Source organism: Gigantopelta aegis, chromosome 8 (assembly GCF_016097555.1).
Source record: "Gigantopelta aegis isolate Gae_Host chromosome 8, Gae_host_genome, whole genome shotgun sequence".
NCBI lineage: Eukaryota > Metazoa > Mollusca > Gastropoda > Neomphalida > Peltospiridae > Gigantopelta > Gigantopelta aegis.
The window spans coordinates 70,801,798-70,825,230 of record NC_054706.1 but is presented as its reverse complement, the minus strand read 5'-3'; the positions used below and the strand labels follow the sequence as shown (position 1 = coordinate 70,825,230).

Sequence of the window (23,433 nt, the reverse complement as noted above, 5' to 3'; positions counted from 1 at the left end):
TAGTTAATAGTTTAAAACTCCTTAAACGGTTAAGAAGAGAATTTTCTTTTAAGTTTCTATAATGCTTTCTGGATTTTTTTTGTTGTTTTTTTAATTTGGGGGGGGGGGGGGAACTGCATTTTTATAGAGGGGTCTTGATTTTTATAGAGATATTTTTGGTTTATTGAAGAAAAAAATCTACAATAGAGACATATATAGGCTGAATACAGAATAATGAAATGCGATAATGAATATTTGTACTGCTAGGAAATCAATTCCATGTATATATTCTCTATCTATAACTTTGTGTATCTAGTCATTCTGTCAATATGTCTAGTGATTCATTCAGGATAAATGTGCTTTTAGAGCAATAGAATTAATTTATGAGTCTTCAGTTCAAAAAGCCATTGTGTTTATAGCATAGATAATATAACATTTCAGTATGCTTCTATAGCACGATCTGACGTCCAGTAGCCGATGATAAGATAAAAATCAATGTGCTCTAGAGGTGTCGTTAAATAAAACAAACTTTACTATGGCACCACAACTGGTATAACCAATACCATGGTATGTGCTGTCCTGTATAAAGTGCAAATAAAATAGCCCTTGTTAATGTACAAATTTAGCAGATTTTGTCTCCAAGACTATTTGTCACAATTACCAAATGTTTGACATCCAATAGCTGATGCTTAATAAATCATTGTGCTCTATTGATGTCATTAAACAAAACAAACAAACTTTTACTTTTAACTTAAAATACTTTAAAATTATTTAAATGTTTTTTTGTCCTCAAGTCAAAATAAAATGTTGTAATTTTCACATTCAAATTAGGAACCATTCACTTCAGGGGGCGGGATGTAGTCCAGTGGTAAAGTGTTCGCTTGATGCACAGTTGGTCTGGGATCGATACCCGTTGGTGTACCCATTGGGCTATTTCTCGTTCCAGCCAGTGCTCCACAACAGGTGTAACAAAGGCCATGGTATGTAATATCCTGTCTGTGGGATGGTACATATAAAAGATCCTTTGCTGCTAATCGAAAAGAGTAGCCTATGAAGTGGTGACAGCGGGTTTTCTCTCTATATATCTGTGTTGTCCCTAACCATATGTCTGATGCCATATAACCGTAAATAAAATGTGTTGAGTGTGTTGTTAAAATAAAACATTTCCTTCCTTCCATTCACTTCAGAACTGAGACAAAAATTGTCTGTCTCTGGTTTGGGGAATAGTGCCAAATATTGTTGTGTTACAAGATGTATGATAAAAACCATGGGCGTTGACAGCTTTTGTGTAAAATTGTAAACTGTGACTTGAAGACTCAAGTTGATGGCCCAGATTAATTTAGACTGGTGATAACTTGAGCATGCAATCAGATATCCATGTTGATCAAAGTGTATGAACTTTTCAGCAGGTGCTCCATGCAAATGATCTACATGGATTGAGTATAGATTGTGTTTGATCATTTTGATAACTAAATGAAAAGTTAAGTTTAATGTTTTGTTTTGTTTAATAATACCACTATTAATCATAAGCTGTTGGATGTCAAACATTTGGTAATTTTGACGTATATTCTTAGAGAGGAAACTCACGTTTTTTCCCATTAATAGCACATACTAGGGCCTTCAATATATCACTGTGGTGCATTGACTGGATTGAGAAATAGCCTAATGGGCCCATCGATGGGAATCGATCCTAGACCGACTGCACATCAGGTGCATATTTTACCACTGTGCCACCCTCTCTAAATGAAGGTTTGTATTATAATGTTTTGTAGTGGTAGATTAATATTACCTGGTAATATTAGATATATATTTTTGATGTTTTTTAAATTTTTAATTCTTATTCCCACTCTTTTCATAAATGTATTTTGATCATGTTTCATTGTTGAATAATTTATTTTCAATAACTTTAATTGGTGCAATAATTTATTTTAAATAACGTTTGCATTAATTTTTTTTTTTTAATATTAGCATTAATTTATCTTGAAAATGTGTGCATAAATTTATCTAGAAAATGTTTTTTTTTAAATCTGTTTAATGACACTACTTTAGCAAATAGATTTATTAATCATTGGCTATTGGATGTCGGATGATGAAAAACTACTACAGTTTTCCATTAGTAGCCAGGGATCTTTTATATGTATCATCCCACAGACAGGATAGCACATACCATGGCCTTTGATATATATACCAGTCGTGGTGCACTGCCAAGAATGAGAAATGTGTACATTAATTTGCTTATAACATGCAACTTAAAGAGTAATGTATATACAGTGTATTCTGTGATAGACACTGCATGCTTCTGGCTGTGACATCAAAAGTCCATATTTTCCTTTGGTTTCGACAGATGCCGCAGATATCCTTCAGTATAATGAAGCTGTAGATCACACGTGGCTGGTGATTAACTGTCTTATCTCTCATATTCACCAAACTGCCCTCCGGCTCCGCTATTTTCAGATACAACTCAACCTGGTTACAATGGATGGCTTGTCTGTAACTGTGCTTTAAATAGGTCTCATCTGCATGAAATATGCATTTATTTTAATTTTAGGTAATAGAATAGGGTGCATTGGAAGAGATTTCACGTAAAATGATTAAAGATGTTAGGATCCATCCCCAGTGCACCACAACTGGTATATCAAAGGCTGTGGTATGTACTATCCTGTCTGTGGGATGGTGCATATAAAAGATCCCTTGCTGCTAATCAAAAAGAGTAGCCCATGACTTGGCAACAGCGGGTTTCCTCTCTCAATATCTGTGGTCCTTAACCATATGTCTGATGCCATATAACCGTAAATAAAATGTGTTGAGTGCATCGTTAAATAAAACATTTCTTTCTTTCTTTCTTTCCATCCCCATCAGTAGACCTTTATAAAAAAAACATTAATAAAATAAACATTTAAAACTTTCTACAATGCTATGGCATGTGCTGTCCTGTCTGTCTGTGGGGAAGTACATATATAATTACTGTTGCTGCTAGGAGTATAGTCAATGTCAAAATATGGAATGTCTTGGTATGTGCTATCCTGTTGCTTCTAATAATTAATAAGACCATGCAGGATGTAGCTTAGTGGTAGCGTGCTCGCCTGAGGTATGAAGAGACATACTACTAGTATCGATTGCCTATAGTGAATTTACCTTTTGTTCTCCTCCCCCCCCTCCCCCAACAAGTGATAATGACTTGTACACCAAATGCTGTAGTGTGTGCTGCACTGTCTATGGGAAAGAGTATATAAGAGATTGGATCACTTGCTAATGTTGGACACTAAATATCTGTAATTAAAATAAGCTGAGGTGTAATTTAACAAAATTTCCTTTCCGGTCTTGATAATGTAGTCATAGTAACTATTGATGTATGGTATTGTGGTCTATTAGAGTGTGCCATGCGGCCCAATACCTCTGACTTCAGCACTCGAGGTTTCTGTCAGTCTAGCCTCTACCCATTGACCAGTCCAGCTTGGGTGTCCCTAACAGAAGCCAAAGCTCCTGCTGACATAGCTCTCTGGGTCACTGAGACATACAAAGCCCCCTCACCACGTCAAGGAATGGACTATGAAGGGGCTGTCCTGTCTTGATAATGAGAGAAAATATATGACAGCCACATCTGTTGGGTGGGTTTTTTTAGTCCATGTGTCATAATTGTTATAATTGTTGTGTTAGACTCCTAAGTTGTGAACCCCTGCTTTGTGTGGGCGGGATCTAGCTAAGTCAGTAGAGTGCCTGCCTGAGGTGCTGGCATCATAGGATCGAACCAGCTCAGTGGATTTAATTCTCTAATTGTTTGTTTTCCCCATTCACTGCTTCATGACTGTCAAAGGTCATGGTATGTGCTGTTCTGTCTGTGGGAAAAGCACATATAAAACATCCCTTACTGCTAAAAATGGGGGAAAATGTAATGTGTCAAAAATTTACTAATTTATTTACATCCAGCAGCCGATGATTAATAAATCAATGTGCTCTAGTGGTGTTATTAAACAAACTTTAATTTTTTGGATAAAGAGATTTAGGCCAAACAAAAAAAAGTTGGTCTCTGGTCAGACCAAAATTCCAAAATTGATGCAGCTTTTTTTTTGCTTTTATTTTTATTTTTAAAGCATGAATTGCACAGAAAAGATGGTTATATTTTATACCGAAATACGGGGAATATTTAAATTGAACTCAGAAGGCACATCCTAGTTCATGTGTGATGGCATTTTGGTTTCAAATGTTGTTTTATGTCTGTAAGAAAAGCCCGGTAAAAACCGCCGTCATATACTGTTCGAAATTAAAAGAACAAAATGTTAACGCGCGAGGGTCAGAATCGACGTGTGGGCTGACCAGAGACCAAAATTTTATTTTGTTTGGCCTAACTATGTGACAGACACATCTGTTGGGTTGCTGTTAGGAGTTCAACAACAATTATAACCACGGCCTAACAACCACTTATATACATATGTTCCTGAACACCTGCTTTGTGTGAGTGGGTGGGGGGAGGTAGTCCAGTGGTAAAGCGCATGCCTGATGCACGGTCGGTTTTGGATCAGTCTTTGTTGGTGGCCCATTGGGTTATTTCTCGTTCCAGCCAGTGCACCATGACTGGTATATCAAAGGCTGTGGTATGTGCTATCCTGTCTGTGGGATGGTGCATATAAAAGATCCCTTGCTACTAATGGAAAAATGTAGTGGGTTTCCTCTATGACTGCGTCAAAATGGCCATATGTTTGACATCCAATAGCCCATGATTAATAATTCTGCTACATGTATGTTTGGTTGTTTAGCCACTGTTCCCAATGAATTCGATAAATCCTGTGAGAAGTTATGAATTTTACAAAAATAACCATGAAAAAAAAAATTCCCATTCATTTGGAAGACATCATTTATTTTGCAAAAGGACTATGTCCAAACTAATATTTCACTTATATTTCACGTATAAAAACAACAAGAAAAATATCCAACTCCAGTTCACTTATACTACTGATAAGTCACTTATAAGTGTAATATATGTGGAGTATCAGTGAAGTATTAGTTAACCATTCTTTTCACTTATACTTGTACAAACTGATACTTCACTTATAGCAATATATAGGTAACTTATACGTCACTTATAAGTGATGTATAAGTCAAGTATACTTCACTTATAAGTTTGTATAAGTTATTTCTGTAAAAGATATGGTATGGTCTGTCGTGTCTGGGAAATTGCATATAAAATATCCCTTGCTGCTAATTGGAACAAATGTACCGGGTTTCCTCTAAGGCTACAGTTAAAAAATTACCAAAGCTTTCTAGTAGTAGCAAGGGATCATTTATATGCACTATCCCATAGACAGTAGGGCTAGCTTTGGGTGAGCATGCCAAATTTTCTATGAAACTTCAAAAATTGCACAAAAAACCCCAGTTAATTTATAACAAAATATCAGTTGTTACATGAAATTATTTCACCAAGTTAAAATAAAATTCGCCAACTGCTTTCAGAATTCGTATTTGGCGAATTAGGGGAGTGCCAAAGCTAGCCCTGGACATGATAGCACATACCACAACCTTTGATATACCAGTCGTGGTGCACTGGCTAGAACAAGAAATAACCCAATGGGCCACCAACGAAGACTGATCCAAAACCGACCGCGCATCAGGCATGCGCTTTACCACGTGACTACCTCCTGCTCCCTGGTGATAACCGAACCCAAATTCCTATTTGTTATCCTAGTTAAATAACAGTCTGTCATTCAGCTGTGGGCTATACAAATAATACTGAATCATAAGGAAGTTTAGTGATAACCGAACCCAAATTCCTATTTGTTATCCTAGTTAAATAACAGTCTGTCATTCAGCTGTGGGCTATACAAATAATACTGAATCATAAGGAAGTTTAGTGATAACCGAACCCTAATTCCTATTTGTTATCCTAGTTAAATAACAGTCTGTCATTCAGCTGTGGGCTATACAAATAATACTGAATCATAAGGAAGTTTAGTGATAACCGAACCCAAATTCCTATTTGTTATCCTAGTTAAATAACAGTCTGTCATTCAGCTGTGGGCTATACAAATAATACTGAATCATAAGGAAGTTTAGTGATAACCGAACCCAAATTCCTATTTGTTATCCTAGTTAAATAACAGTCTGTCATTCAGCTGTGGGCTATACAAATAATACTGAATCATAAGGAAGTTTAGTGATAACCGAACCCAAATTCCTATTTGTTATCCTAGTTAAATAACAGTCTGTCATTCAGCTGTGGGCTATACAAATAATACTGAATCATAAGGAAGTTTAGTGATAACCGAACCCAAATTCCTATTTGTTATCCTAGTTAAATAACAGTCTGTCATTCAGCTGTGGGCTATACAAATAATACTGAATCATAAGGAAGTTTAGTGATAACCGAACCCAAATTCCTATTTGTTATCCTAGTTAAATAACAGTCTGTCATTCAGCTGTGGGCTATACAAATAATACTGAATCATAAGGAAGTTTAGTGATAACCGAACCCAAATTCCTATTTGTTATCCTAGTTAAATAACAGTCTGTCATTCAGCTGTGGGCTATACAAATAATACTGAATCATAAGGAAGTTTAGTGATAACCGAACCCTAATTCCTATTTGTTATCCTAGTTAAATAACAGTCTGTCATTCAGCTGTGGGCTATACAAATAATACTGAATCATAAGGAAGTTTAGTGATAACCGAACCCAAATTCCTATTTGTTATCCTAGTTAAATAACAGTCTGTCATTCAGCTGTGGGCTATACAAATAATACTGAATCATAAGGAAGTTTAGTGATAACCGAACCCTAATTCCTATTTGTTATCCTAGTTAAATAACAGTCTGTCATTCAGCTGTGGGCTATACAAATAATACTGAATCATAAGGAAGTTTAGTGATAACCGAACCCTAATTCCTATTTGTTATCCTAGTTAAATAACAGTCTGTCATTCAGCTGTGGGCTATACAAATAATACTGAATCATAAGGAAGTTTAGTGATAACCGAACCCAAATTCCTATTTGGTATCCTAGTTAAATAACAGTCTGTCATTCAGCTGTGGGCTATACAAATAATACTGAATCATAAGGAAGTTTAGTGATAACCGAACCCAAATTCCTATTTGTTATCCTAGTTAAATAACAGTCTGTCATTCAGCTGTGGGCTATACAAATAATACTGAATCATAAGGAAGTTTAGTGATAACCGAACCCAAATTCCTATTTGTTATCCTAGTTAAATAACAGTCTGTCATTCAGCTGTGGGCTATAAAAATAATACTGAATCATAAGGAAGTTTAGTGATATCGGAACCCAAATTCCTATTTGTTATCCTAGTTAAATAACAGTCTGTCATTCAGCTGTGGGCTATAAAAATAATACTGAATCATAAGGAAGTTTAGTGATATCGGAACCCAAATTCCTATTTGTTATCCTAGTTAAATAACAGTCTGTCATTCAGCTGTGGGCTATACAAATAATACTGAATCATAAGGAAGTTTAGTGATATCGGAACCCAAATTCCTATTTGTTATCCTAGTTAAATAACAGTCTGTCATTCAGCTGTGGGCTATACAAATAATACTGAATCATAAGGAAGTTTAGTGATATCGGAACCCAAATTCCTATTTGTTATCCTAGTTAAATAACAGTCTGTCATTCAGCTGTGGGCTATACAAATAATACTGAATCATAAGGAAGTTTAGTGATATCGGAACCCAAATTCCTATTTGTTATCCTAGTTAAATAACAGTCTGTCATTCAGCTGTGGGCTATACAAATAATACTGAATCATAAGGAAGTTTAGTGATATCGGAACCCAAATTCCTATTTGTTATCCTAGTTAAATAACAGTCTGTCATTCAGCTGTGGGCTATACAAATAATACTGAATCATAAGGAAGCTTAGTGATAACAAAACTCAAATACATATGTGTTACCCTAGTCTAATAATAGTCTGTAAACCGACAATGGGCTATTAAAATAAAAAATATTGAATCATAAGAAAGCTTAGTGATGACCGAACCCGAATTCATATTTGCTATCCTTATCAAAGAATAGTCTGTAATCAGTCATGTACTATCTTTACCCTGTCACAAAACCTTTGTCTTCACTGATAGATAAGTTGAAGTATGATTTAAACACATTTTTATTTTGTTTCGTTAACTGATGGAATAAAAAAGGAAAGGGATTGGTAAACCTAGTCGTCAGGTGTGTTTTATTATTATTTGATGTAAACACCAAATACAGCATGCTATAATTAAATAAATAATGCTCATTGTGTAAAGAACACGTTATTTACTTTTGTGGCTTTCATTGATTAGAGGAACTCATCGTCATACTGTGGTTTCACCTGCCTTACCTGAAACCCCCAGGTGAGAAAATAGACTGGTCCAGGTTATCAGCTGGTTGGTCATAGAGCATCAGTTATCAAAGGAAACTGTTGTGACAGCGTGTGTGTTTTGATTTGGATTATTCGGATGCGTTGTTACAGCTTCAAGACGTATTAGCTGATCAGTTTTCTTATAACTGATTACGTAACTAGTAACTGGATTAAACTGTGTGATACAGACGCACTGATGGTAAAAACACTTTCTGACAGATACAGGTATAAGGTTGGTCATGTTTTTACTCATTTACACCAAAACATTTCATCTCTCTTTAGATTAACAGAAATATTACTAATATTATTGACAGTGTTTGTTAAAGGTACTGTACTGACCTTAATTATAAGATAGTGTAAGATGTAAGTTTGGCTGTTAAACTTTTTTAACTGTTAAATGACAGTTTGTTATCATGTTAGGATGTTGCTGACAAACAGAGATGTATTAATGACTAAAATTGCATATTAAATTTAAAAAAATTCTGCACAAAACATCAGTGGCTGTATCTTAAATGTGTTTCTGATTGTCCTAGTGCTTGTACTAGATCAAACTTTATTTTATTTGCTAATTTTCTTAAATACGAAATCATTGGGAGACCAAATACAATTTGAGCTACTTATAAACATTAGGATGACCAAAATCACATTAAATATACAGACACTGATATTCTAAACAAGAAACAATATTTAGTATGTATTTTGTTTTAGTTATTAAAAGACTTTATTAGTTGGAAGCATCTTACAATGACCGCAAACTCAGGACAGTATCTTTAAATTACTCATAACATACAAAGAGATTATTATACGAGCTTGTGTGTCGTACTGAGTTTACGAAACTAGTGTCAGGATTATTGTACATTGTGACACGAGTTTTGTAAAATCAGTATGATTCACACACGAGTGTAATAATTTCTTTATTATCCACATTATCCAGAATATTATTTTTACGAATAACAAGCTAGGACCATGTCAAAACATTTCAAACATAACTAAAAAGAGACTACAAAACGACATCATTTTCAGAAATGACGTCATTTTGATAAGCGTTAATACTGAGGAAGCTGCATTACGTTATGATGTCGTTTCTCAAAATTACATCATTTTTTGTGCACGTGAAATCATTATGACACACGTGGGTCATACTGATTATATTTCCCTGGATATCTATGTGGATAATAAAACTTGAAACTGTGACACTGACGTTGAAGACACTTTCTGACAGATAAAAGGTTTGTCAAGTATCCTCTACTCAATTCAACTAAAACATTTGTCACTAGATTAACAAAAATATTACTCTGATTATTGCTAGTCTATAAATAAGTCTATTTGGCATGTTTTTTAAAAAGGAAATGTAAAATATTTCAAGCTGTATTACGGATAGCCCATTGTACTTTTTAATTAGATTACTTACACATTACTTACAACTTCTGTTTAAATTGTAAATCCAATCAATGTGTTTGATTTATTCTGATGCGTACATAAAACAGAAGAGGTGTGTACATTAAAAACTAGGGTTAGTTACTTTAATGTGCCTGTTGTAAAAAAGAGTTTGTTTTGTTTAATGACACCACTAGAGCACATTGATTTATTATTAATCATCAGCTATTGGATGTAAAACCTTTTGGTAATTCTGACATATAGTTATCAGAGGAAATCTGTTACATCTTTTCATTAGCAGCAAGGGATCTTTTATATGCATTTTCCCAAATACAGGAAAACACATATCACTGCCTTTGACCACTTGTAGTGCACTGGTTGGAATATGAGAAAAAAATGTGACTGTTGTAAGCACAAAGAAAAAGTGTTCTATATTTTTAATGGTTTATGCAGTTTTTCAAAGTTCCCACTGTTTGTCAAAAATTTCCATAATCTCTGTCCAAATCTCCAAATCATATGGTTTTAGCTGATGCTCTGCATTCATTCTGAATGGGGGTCACCTTTTTAGACCTTTGTACAACCCTAATCCTTGGGCCAATCTCAGTACCCAGTCACCAATATTGAAATTTCTGGATTTTAATTTTTTGTAACTCATTGTTCATACCTGTAAGCATACATTTTATTTATGACATTTATTCATATGAATGTATCCATAATTTGAATCTAAGTTCAAAATAATTATGTTGATCATTTTCACTTTAATAGGGGGCAAGACGTAGCCCATCGGTGGGCCCTTGGGCTATTTATGTTTTAGAAAATAATAATTTTATATTTTATTCAAGGCAGAAAGGGTTTTATGTAATCTCAAGAAATTAAAATAATTATATTATGCACAGTCATGCAAGCCTGCTATTTATTACATACCCATTTAATCTTGCTATAGAAATAAAGACCATTCTGACTGTGCAATAAAAAATATTTTATTGAACATGTGTAATATAAAATCTTACATTTGTACCTCATGTGTTCACTCAGATGACGTCATGTCCCTAACCAGGTGTAGTATGCTTGTGCACTGTAAACTCGTACAATAAACAACGTACCCCTTCAGTGGACCCATTATTCATTTGTCTTCTCTTTTTCCCCTCCCATCTCAACCAGTGCCCTACAACAGGTATATATAGACCATGGTATGTTCTGTCCTGCTTGTCAGAAAGTGTATATAAAAGATCCATTGCTGCTAATGGAAAAATGTAGTGGGTTTCCTCTAAGACTACATGTCGTAATTATCAAATGTTTGACATCCAATAATAATTCAGTTAATAAATCGGTGTGCTGTAACGGTGTTTTAATTTTACAAAACTTTCTTTGTTTTTTCTTGTACTGTAATACATATATTTGTGATAAATTAACATTAGCTGTTTAGATTTAATGTTTAGAGCTGTACATTCTGTTGTTATTTTAGTAAGTTTATGCAGTTTACTTATTCGGTGTGCTTAAGTGGTTTGTGGTTTTTCAGATTCCATATACAGGCAATGCATTTTTATATTTTTCAAACTACCGGTATCCCCAAACAACAACCCTTGGGGTAATGCTATTGTTTTTAATATAAAATAAAGAGTAAAAGTATATTGTAGGACACTTTGAGACTAAATTTTACAAAGTTGATTTTTAAATATTTCCCCAATATTCACATATTAAATGTATCAACAAAACCTCTACTGTTTTAGATGTATAACTGGTTGTATATTAATGAATTTATTCCCACTAAATATTTATAGATTTTAATAATCAAAGATGGATCATTCCTTTGTGGACACTCGGAAGCAAAGTGTGCATAACTTTGTATTGTAGTATTATTCCATATGATATGATAATCAATGCATCTGTTAATTTTAAGACACATGTACCATAAACAACCATCACAGGGTTTGGGTTTTTTTTTGCATCTATACTCTTGCTGGCAATCTAATTGGTCCAGAGTCCTACAGATTGCACATAATTGTTTTGGTTCATACTTGCATGATTAAAAAAATAATTGCCGTCAATTCTTAAATAAATCACTTCAAAAATATTAGTAACTTAATTTTTTTCAAAGTTACAGAGGTGCTCTTGTAGTTTGTATATATATTTTTTAATTCTTTATGTATTATATAAGAATTTTTCGTAATTTTTTGTGAATTTATTGATGTATAACAGTCACAAATTGTATAAAATTGTGTACACATAATATTCATAAATCAGTTTGTAACATTCTTCCCATTATCTGCTTTACGTAATGACGTCCCATTTGACATAATGACATCATTTTCTGAGTAATTTAGTTTAAAATTCTTCATTACGCTACGCAGTTTTATGCAGTTTGTGACAGTTGTACATTGTTAAATTAATTTTAAAAAATGACACACAGATTTTATTTAATTACAAAGACAGGAGCTTGTGCAGAGGGTGGGTTATGGCAGTCGAACCCTCCCCTTGATCAAGCAAATGTTCTCTTTGTTTCAATACTTTTCCGGGGAAGCATGTGTTAACCCCTCATAAATGTCGCTAGCCACGGTTTAGCTCCTCACCCTCTTCTAAAATGTATGCACAAGCACCTGGACACCATATTTAATTAAAATACACAGCTTCTAGCGTCCTTTCGATGACCTGTTTTACTTAATGATGTCCCGGCTGGCATAATGACGTCATTTTCTGAGGTTTATTGAAGGATAATTTTCAGTTTTTCTTTGACGTTGTCCAATCAGAATTGAGGAAATCATATAAATGCAAACATTTTGTAATTGTATACATATAATATGTTAATTACTTGAGTTTGTGTATTGCATTCACTCGGCATTGCCTCAGGCATACAGCCAGACTTGGACCAATACAACTATCCTCGGACCTATAACACCCATGAAAACACCCATTTAATAGCATAGTAATATATATCATATAAAGCCCCTGTCTGTTTTATTGCAGTAATAATTTCAATAGATAGGAACATTACTATAACCCTGTGCATGGTAACATTACACTGTAGTCATAAAAATAAATATTGATTTTACCGTTTCCATTTCCGTGAACAAAATAATAATAATAATAATAATGTGTGCTATTTGTTGTGGTGATATTACAACCTGGAGACATAACTACTTGTGTACAGTGAAACCTCTCAAAACTGGACACCCATGGGTCCAAATAACAAGTCCTGTTTTAAGGGGTATCTAGTTTTAGATGGGTTATGTTCTGTAATATTTCAAAAAGGACCATGAAAGTGTCTGGTTTTGAGGTAATTTCAGTTTATATAGAAGGTCCAATTTAGAGTGGTTTCACTGTAGTAATTAATAGTGAAATAATATTAGGCATTGTGCAAAAATGACTTTTTGGTGGAGTGGGTTGAATGTACATGATATAGAATTGTATAGTGTGGAGGGATTTTCAAAAATATTAATCACATTAAATTATATCATTTAATTTTTTCAGTGGTGGGTATGGGGGAAAAAAGGTGTTCATCCTCACCCCATGTGCTAATTTCTAGAACAGCCGATATTTCATTATGTCAGTAAAAGATATTTATTTATTACATACCTATTCAATCTTACTATAGTGATAGAGACATTTTCAAATCATGTGATAAATTTATCTTGTATCACATATATGTATGATTTGGACCGGAACTTGTACATGGGGAATTTCCTTTTTATTTTTACTGGTTTTAGCGCCTTTTTGTTACTGACATCATGTATGATTTACACATTACGTCACATCATATTTAAACATTGCACACTATTGCTGCAGAGTATAATTCTTAATGTTAAGAAAATCCATGAAAGGAGGATTTATTAATAGATTTAAGAAAGTGTTGTTACGACATTAAATTTAAAAAACTTTTTTGTAAAAAATAAAAGAATGTATGTAATAAATACAGAACTTCACATATGTTGTTTTTGCTTCCTATTTATTTTGTGCAAGAACATACCACTCGACCTCTCATGATATATATATTTTATATTCTTGCGCAAAATAAACTTGTACAATAAATAGGAAACAAAAACAATGTATGTGAAGTTCTGTCTGTGTATGACTTCTGTGTAGGGCCTCCACGAGTCCAAAATATTGGACTCGAGTACTCAAAGGTCAAACTCGATCTGGATCCAAGTACCCGACACTTAAACTAGATGATGATGAGACTAAGGAATAAAGTAAAATATTGGACTGGAGTACTCAAAGGTCAAACTCGACCCGGACCCGAGTACCCGACACTTACACTAGATGATGATGAGACCAAGGAATAAAGTAAAATATTGGACTAGAGTACTCGAGAGTCAAACTCGACCTGGACCCGAGTACCCGACACTTACACTAGATGATGATGAGACTAAGGAATAAAGTAAAATATTGGACTGGAGTACTCAAAGGTCAAACTCGACCCGGACCCGAGTACCCGACACTTACACTAGATGATGATGAGACCAAGGAATAAAGTAAAATATTGGACTAGAGTACTCGAGAGTCAAACTCGACCTGGACCCGAGTACCCGACACTTACACTAGATGATGATGAGACTAAGGAATAAAGTAAAATATTGGACTTGAGTACTCGAGAGTCAAACTCGACCTGGACCCGAGTACTCGACACTTACACTAGATGATGATGAGACTAAGGAATAAAGTAAAATATTGGACTTGAGTACTCGAGAGTCAAACTCGACCTGGACCCGAGTACCCGACACTTACACTAGATGATGATGAGACTAAGGAATAAAGTAAAATATTGGACTGGAGTACTCGAGAGTCAAACTCGACCTGGATCCGAGTACCCGACACTTACACTAGATGATGATGAGACTAAGGAATAAAGTAAAATATTGGACTTGAGTACTCGAGAGTCAAACTCGACCCGGACCCGAGTACCCGACACTTACACTAGATGATGATGAGACTAGGAATAAAGTAAAATATTGGACTTGAGTACTCGAGGGTCAAACTCGACCTGGACCCGAGTACCCGACACTTACACTAGATGATGATGAGACTAAGGAATAAAGTAAAATATTGGACTGGAGTACTCGAGAGTCAAACTCGACCTGGATCCGAGTACCCGACACTTACACTAGATGATGATGAGACTAAGGAATAAAGTAAAATATTGGACTTGAGTACTCGAGAGTCAAACTCGACCCGGACCCGAGTACCCGACACTTACACTAGATGATGATGAGACTAGGAATAAAGTAAAATATTGGACTTGAGTACTCGAGGGTCAAACTCGACCTGGACCCGAGTACCCGACACTTACACTAGATGATGATGAGACTAAGGAATAAAGTAAAATATCATTATGTATCTTAATTCGAACAATAAACATGGATGCCAAATCATGCCATTGTATTGCATTTAGAAGTGTTATGACAGACAGATGGTCAGTTTAAAAACAGAAACAAGCACATGATCATATACATTGTAATTATTGTGTAACTTATATTGTTGATTATCTACTGCTGAAATTATTGTCCATTGCATTGTAGTTGCTCGTTGTATTCCACCTTGTACAGGTACTCGAGTCCTGTGAACGGACTCCAGTCTTGCTTGACTTGACCTGTGCCCGGGTACTCGAGTATTCATGGAGACCCTACTTCTATGACCAGTTTAGTTTATTTTGTGTACCAATGCTTGAGGGTGCAGGATGTAGCTCAGTCAGTAGAGCATTCGCCTGAAATGCTTTTGTTTTAGGATTGAACTCATCACTGGACCATTTCTCTGATTGGGGTTTCTTGTCCCAACCAGTGCTAGTCAACTGGTATATCAAAGGCCTTGGTATATGCTGTCTTATCTGTGGGTAAATATATGAAAGCTTGATTGATGCTTATTAAAATAGTAGCATGTTTGCTCTGAAGTCTACCTATTATGAGAATTACCAATTGTTTTTACATCCGATGATTAATTGATCAATGTGCTTTAATGGTGTCATTAAACAAAACAAAGAAACAAACAATGCATGAGATATTGTTTTTAAACCAAATCATTTAAAGAAAATTTGAGGATGTAAGTAGACCAGTAGGTAAGATGAGAAGATCTTCAAGTGTCAGATTGGTAAGGTTTTTCTCGGTAATGCCAGTAAACCTTTGTTAGCAATGTGACAGTGGTAAAGGAAGGAAATGTTTTATTGTGAGAACATAAAATAAATTGGTGGGAGCTTCAAGTGTCAGATTAAGAGATCATTAAGGCAGGTAATGCCAGCAGTGGTAGGGGTGAATGGCAATTGGACGTCAAGTGTCAGATTTCATTCTCGAACAGCCAAAACCTTTGAAGCATTAATTTTCAAGGTTATTTTACTTTTATTGTGAGAACACTGGCAATGTGACATCAGTAGACCAGTAGGTAAGATGAGAAGAGCTTCAAGTGTCAGATTAAGAGATCATTAAGGCAGGTAATGCCAGCAGTGGTAAAGGAAGGAAATGTTTTATTGTGAGAACACTGGCAATGTGACATCAGTAGACCAGTAGGTAAGATGAGAAGATCTTCAAGTGTCAGATTAAGAGATCATTAAGGCAGGCAGGTAATGCCAGCAGTGGTAAAGGAAGGAAATGTTTTATTGTGAGAACACTGGCAATGTGACATCAGTAGACCAGTAGGTAAGATGAGAAGATCTTCAAGTGTCAGATTAAGAGATCATTAAGGCAGGTAATGCCAGCAGTGGTAAAGGAAGGAAATGTTTTATTGTGAGAACACTGGCAATGTGACATCAGTAGACCAGTAGGTAAGATGAGAAGATCTTCAAGTGTCAGATTAAGAGATCATTAAGGCAGGTAATGCCAGCAGTGGTAAAGGAAGGAAATGTTTTATTGTGAGAACACTGGCAATGTGTGACATCAGTAGACCAGTAGGTAAGATGAGAAGATCTTCAAGTGTCAGATTAAGAGATCATTAAGGCAGGTAATGCCAGCAGTGGTAAAGGAAGGAAATGTTTTATTGTGAGAACACTGGCAATGTGACATCAGTAGACCAGTAGGTAAGATGAGAAGAGATCTTCAAGTGTCAGATTAAGAGATCATTAAGGCAGGTAATGCCAGCAGTGGTAAAGGAAGGAAATGTTTTATTGTGAGAACACTGGCAATGTGACATCAGTAGACCAGTAGGTAAGATGAGAAGAGCTTCAAGTGTCAGATTAAGAGATCATTAAGGCAGGTAATGCCAGCAGTGGTAAAGGAAGGAAATGTTTTATTGTGAGAACACTGGCAATGTGACATCAGTAGACCAGTAGGTAAGATGAGAAGATCTTCAAGTGTCAGATTAAGAGATCATTAAGGCAGGTAATGCCAGCAGTGGTAAAGGAAGGAAATGTTTTATTGTGAGAACACTGGCAATGTGACATCAGTAGACCAGTAGGTAAGATGAGAAGAGCTTCAAGTGTCAGATTAAGAGATCATTAAGGCAGGTAATGCCAGCAGTGGTAAAGGAAGGAAATGTTTTATTGTGAGAACACTGGCAATGTGACATCAGTAGACCAGTAGGTAAGATGAGAAGATCTTCAAGTGTCAGATTAAGAGATCATTAAGGCAGGTAATGCCAGCAGTGGTAAAGGAAGGAAATGTTTTATTGTGAGAACACTGGCAATGTGACATCAGTAGACCAGTAGGTAAGATGAGAAGAGCTTCAAGTGTCAGATTAAGAGATTATTAAGGCAGGTAATGCCAGCAGTGGTAAAGGAAGGAAATGTTTTATTGTGAGAACACTGGCAATGTGACATCAGTAGACCAGTAGGTAAGATGAGAAGATCTTCAAGTGTCAGATTAAGAGATCATTAAGGCAGGTAATGCCAGCAGTGGTAAAGGAAGGAAATGTTTTATTTAATGACACACTCAACACATTTTATTTACGGTTATATGGCATCAGAGATATTGTTATGGACCACACAGATACTGAGAGAGAAAACCCACTGTCTCCACTTCATGGGCTACTCTTTTTGATTAGCAGCAAGGGATCTTTTGTAACCACAGACAGGAATGTGCATACCACAGCCTTCCTTTCACCCAGCAGTGGTAATGACAGATACCTGTTGGTGGTACAGTCCAGGTGAAAATGGTGGAATTGGAAATAGCTCAATAGGTTTACTGAGGCAAACTGGTTCTGTGGACTAGTGTCTCCATGAGTACTCCAGCACTCGGGCACGATCTAGCAAGACTTAAGTCTATTCACAGGACTTTGCTACCCATGCAAAGAAGAGCACTCTCATTTAATTGTATTTTGTAACGTCATTTTGCCATATGCTTGCAGCCGATTACATTATCGGGCTATGAGACATGGAGGGAAAACAAAAACTGAATGTTTGGTATGCAATACAATGATATGATTTGGCATCCATGTTCAGCGCTGGAATTAAGATGCATAATACTATTTTACTTTATTCCTTAATTATCATCTAGGTTGTAAGTGGCGGGTAGTCTGGTCTGGGGCGAGTTTAACTTTTGAGTATTCGAGTCCAATATGGCCAGAACAATTTTAATTTTAATAATGATGTAAACATTCATCTTTCGTTTTTCAGTTTTTGTTTGCCACATGCTGAATGACTGCTGGAGGTATCGATGGACATATCCCCTGTGATCCAGTAGCATCCCCTGTGATCCAGTAACATCCCCTGTGATCCAGTAGCACCACCTTATACCTACCTGTACGTGTTTGGATGTGTGCAGTTGTGAGAAATGCTGCCCTAGATGGCTGATGACACTCTGAGTAGTGTGAGCGACACATCATCGGATTCCTCGATCCCATCGCGGCGGGAGGCCCAAACCAACACAGACATTTTCGGAGTACAACTCGAGGTAAATACATTTTAGCTGCTTTTAAAACTGAACTTGAATAAAAGTTACAGTTTTTTGTTTGTTTAATGACACCACTAGAGCACATTGATTTAGTAATCTACAGCCATTGGATGTCAAATATTTGGTAATTTTGACATAGTCTTGGAGAGGAAACCTGTTACATTATTCCATTAGTAGCAAGGGTTCTTTTATATGCACCATCCCACAGCCTTTGATATACGAGTTGTGGTGCACCGGCTGGATTGAGAAATAGCCCTTTGGGCCCATTGATGGGGATTGATCCCAAACTGACCATGCATCAAGTGAGCACTTTACCACTGGTCTACGTTCTGGCCCTTCATAAATAAAAATTTCATGTGTTGAGAGCATTGTTAAATAAACCATTGCATTCTTTCTTTCATTCAGTTGTGGTTTTTCCTTTCATGTCAGGGTGCTATTAAACATTCATTCATATTCTCTTTTTTTCACTTCAATACAGACAAACTGCTAAGTAGCTAATTTGGATAATATATGTTCTTTATGCCCATACCCGTCTTGTCACTTGATACTGCTGAACGCTATCACATTAACCATTAGTTGTGTGCTGTATGTATTGACATCAAGATCTGCGATACGGCTTAAATTAGCATTTCCACTGCCAGATAACATGTGCTGTCCACTGGTGTGTGCTGCTAATGACTCGGAACACAACAAACACAGACATCAAAGGCCTGGCTCAGTGTTCATGTGTTTACCTGGAGCCTTTGTGTGCGATCATTTAGGTGATGGATGTGTGACGTGTCATCGCAAAATAACACTATTTCAAATAACATTGTACATGTATTGTGTTACTGTTAACATAATATCTTCTAATAATGAAAAACTGGGTAAATGAACCTTTAGTGTGTCATTTTGGAAGGAGTATGAATTTGTCTGTGACATTACCTTGGAGTTTTTATTTAGAACATACATGTGGGTATAACACATACATGGTACATTTAATGGGGTTTTTTTCTTATTTTATTTATACATCAGGGTTTTATCAGCTATGTTTCTAGACTCCAATAATCGACAATATTCCCCACCATTCCTCGAAAGCTATGTTGTTTTTTATTCCCAATTTTGGAGTACAAAATTCCCAATCAATGTAAATAATTTTCATTTTTTATTATTATATAAAGACATATTTTGAAAACAATACATAAGACTAGATATTAATTTGAATAAATACAAGTATTTGTATAGTATTAGTCTTTTCAATTCTAACTAGGCTTACTAAGATGTTTTTTAAATGAAACTGAAAGTTCCCAAAATATTGTAAAACAACATTAAAATTCCCAAAGTCAAAGCCATGGGTGTCAAGTCAAATTTTAGAAATAAAACCCTGTAGAAAAGAAATCGTAAATTGTATAAATTGATAAAAATATCTTGAAATAAACTATAGTATGAGAAAATTTGGTACTTTTAGGTAAAATTGAGTTAAGAGTCTCTAGAGACTCTCTAATGATATTGTTATAACCAATAAGTTCAGTAATTCAGTCAAATTATGAAAGTTTTTTTTAATACTGACATACATTACTTATTGGTAGTCTAATTCAAGCGAAATAAGGTCATGTAATTCCTGTAAGCAATGTGTAGTTAATTCTATATGGATTGGCTTTAATTTGCATGGACACTTCTCATATTGTTTCACAGACATCTATCACGTAAGAGCATTACTTTGGAGATCAGATACAGAATAAAACATGGATTTCTATTAATTTACGCTTACAAATACTAATACATGTAGCTAATGGAATTTTTTATAAAATATATTAAGATTGTGGTAACATGAAAAGCTCCTTGAAATGTTCCATTTCATCTTTTTTTTTTATCCAGTATTCTTAATTTGTCTTTTTCTTTTTCTATTCCTATCTCTTTATATGTATAGTATTAAAATGATGAAATATGTTGGAGAAAATCAATGTTTAGCAAGGTACAGGTATAATAGATGACATCTCGCAGCATAAAATAGTATAAAACAGTATAAAACTATCCAGGCATCAAAAAAAGCAATACAGGTAGTACTAAGCCAAATAACTTCCGGCTGGGTCAAAGTTCGAGGTGCACCCAACGTTTGATAGAGAAGTGAACACCACAAGTCCTGTGATTGGTGATAAATGTGAGTGTGTTGGTTGTAAAAAAAATTAGGTTCATCTGGACAAAAAATGTATTCAATTTTATTTCATCTAGTACCTGTAAAAAAAAGTACTTGAATTTTCTGCGGAATTAGGGTAGTCATAGACACTACCTGTTATCTCAGAAATTAGCAGCTTGACCCCCATTTTTAAGGGTGAGGTGTGGTAGTATTTATATCCGTGGTGTTTATATAGATTGATACGCTGTAGGTAGGAGTTTTAGCCACATGTGTTACTATTGTTGTCTATGGGATTTGATTTGGTAGTATACACCCTAGAGGGTTGCATTTTAGAATTAAAAAAACTCAGGACTATGAAACTTGGCCAGTTTTGACAGGATTCTGGTTTATGCAGGGTCTAGTTTAGACAGGTTTCACTGTACATGGTAAAGCTTTTCAATGCTTGTAACTGTAAGTTGTATAATTCACCATTTATTACTATAATTATAAAAGTAAGAAACAGTTATTTTCTGAAAATGTTTGCATGTAGTTTGTCAATGAGTGAGATGTATTATTCATCATATGTAACTACATGTTGTACTAAAGAAATAACTGGAAAAGTGACAGATATTTTGTCAAAACAATTGTATACGTGTAGTTTTTCAGCAACTCCTAATTTTCTAATTCAGCATCTGTCAATACTGAAGGAGGAAACCAGAAAAGCGACAATTATTTCGTGAAAACAATTGCATGTAGTTTGTGAGCGAGTCATAGACCAACTGTAAAAAGCCCTGAGCAAATCTAAAATGTTCAAATAATATTCGTCCCAAGGTCGTCATCGTGCACACTGTTGAATGAGAGCACTCGTATTTGTTCAGACCCAGTGCAATGTTTTGATCTCCATTTCACAAAATATGTCTGAATTGTTGAAAACAATCTTCAGTCTTTTGTGTGATGAGAAAAATGCTTTTGTTTTGTATCATATTGTAATGGAGCCTGTCCGGTTTTGTATCGTATTGTAATGGAGCCTTTTACTTCTTGTGTTATTTTTGGTGTGTTTAATCAATGTTTTACTAGAGTTTTGTTTTCATGATTTAAGATAATGTTCTAGTATTAATAAAAACTATTTAATGAGGAGGGTTGGGACGTAGCACTGTGGTAAAGCACTCATTATGCCATCAATGTAGGAGTAATCTGTCAGTAGGCCCATGTATTGGGCTATTTCTCGTTCCATCCAGTACTCAACAACTGCTATTTAACAAAAGCTGTGGTATGTACTATCCTGTCTGTGGTATGCTGCATATAAAAGATCCCTTGCTGCTAATGGGAAAGAAGAGCCCATTGCATGATGGCAGTGGGTTTTCTGTCTCACTGTGTGGTTCTTAATCATATATCCAATACCATATAACCGTAAATAAAAATGAGTTGAAAGAAAAAAAGAAAGAAAAAAATGTTTTATTTACGGTTATATGGCATCAGACATACGGTTAAGGACCACACAGAAATTGAGAGAGGAAACCTGCAGTCGCCACTTCATGGACTACTCTTTTGATTAGCAGAAAGGGATCTTTTATATGCACCATCCCACAGACAGGGTAGTACATACCACAGCCTTTGATATACCAGTCGTGGTACACTGGCTGGAGCGAGAAATAGCCCAATGGGCCCACTGACAGGGATCGATCCCACACAGACCGCGCATTGAGCAAGCGCTGTACCACTGGGCTACGTCCTGTCCCCAAAAATGAGTTGAGTGCATCATTAAATAAAACATTCCTTCCTTCCTATTTCATGAGGATGAGGCAATCAGCATTCGCTAATATTCACTGAGATCTGCAGGTATAAAAATTAAATATATTTAAGATAGAACAAAATTACAATACTAGTAAATAAATTACAATATCATTCCAACTAGTGTTCCCCTGGTACATCAATAACTATGGTATACGCTGTCCTGTTTTTAAGAAAGTGCATATAAAAATCACCTTGATACTTTTCTACAAGTCTTGTTTGGTGACAGTGTGTTTTCAGTGTCATTATCTATATGTAGATCCTTTATTAAAATAACCATATGTTAAACATCAAATACCTGTAGATTCTAGCTGAGGTATCATAACAACATACATGTGTATATTCCTTTCTTTTCCTTTTTTCAAATGTTTCCATGAAATAAAGAAACTCGTACAACCCCAGTCACTGGCATAGGAAGTTGGGGGAGGGGAGGGGGGGCAGTGCCCCCCCCCCCCCACTTTGTAGCAGCAGTAATGGTTTTTATATATTTATACATGTATTGAAATATATATATATACCGGTACACATGTATGTATGTGTGTGCCCGTCCCCCACCACACTTTTTGGCACCTTCCTACACCCGTGCCAATAACATTTCCATGATCTCTTTTTTTTTTACCTCATTGATTTATCAGTAACATAAATTAAGGCTGTGTGGCAGGAATAGATTGGTCTACAGCCTAAGAGGAATTCAAAATAAGGAATTTTGACAACTGATCCTACAGTTGCCTGAAGACATGCTAAATTAAGCTATCAGTGTGGACAGTGAAGAGAATACATGGATAAAGATGACACTTGATACATTCATTTGATACAGTGTCATTTGATACTGTGTCATTTGATTCTTACCAATAGCGTTTAAGCCATGGAGGGGGAAGGATTTAGCTCAGTTGTTTGAGTGCTCACCAGAGATGCTTGTATTGCAGGATCAAACCACCTCAGTGGATCCATTCAACTGACTGGGTTTTTCCTTATTCCAAACAGTGCACTACAATTGGTCAACGGCCGTGGTATGTGCTTTCCTGTCTGTGGAAAATGCATATA

The 23,433-nt window shown here is 35.5% G+C and overlaps 1 protein-coding gene across 1 annotated transcript in view; it reads left to right on the top strand.

Moving 5' to 3' along the window:
* The first annotated feature begins 8,377 nt into the window (after nt 1-8,377).
* Nucleotides 8,378-23,433, top strand: part of LOC121378265 (ras-GEF domain-containing family member 1B-like) — a 150,794-nt gene continuing 135,738 nt past the window's right edge. Inside the window, exons 1-2 of the mRNA XM_041506345.1 lie at nt 8,378-8,551; nt 18,227-18,503. Coding sequence (XP_041362279.1) covers nt 18,396-18,503 — 108 coding nt within the window. The 5' untranslated portion in view covers nt 8,378-8,551; nt 18,227-18,395. The remainder of the gene's footprint in view (nt 8,552-18,226; nt 18,504-23,433) is intronic.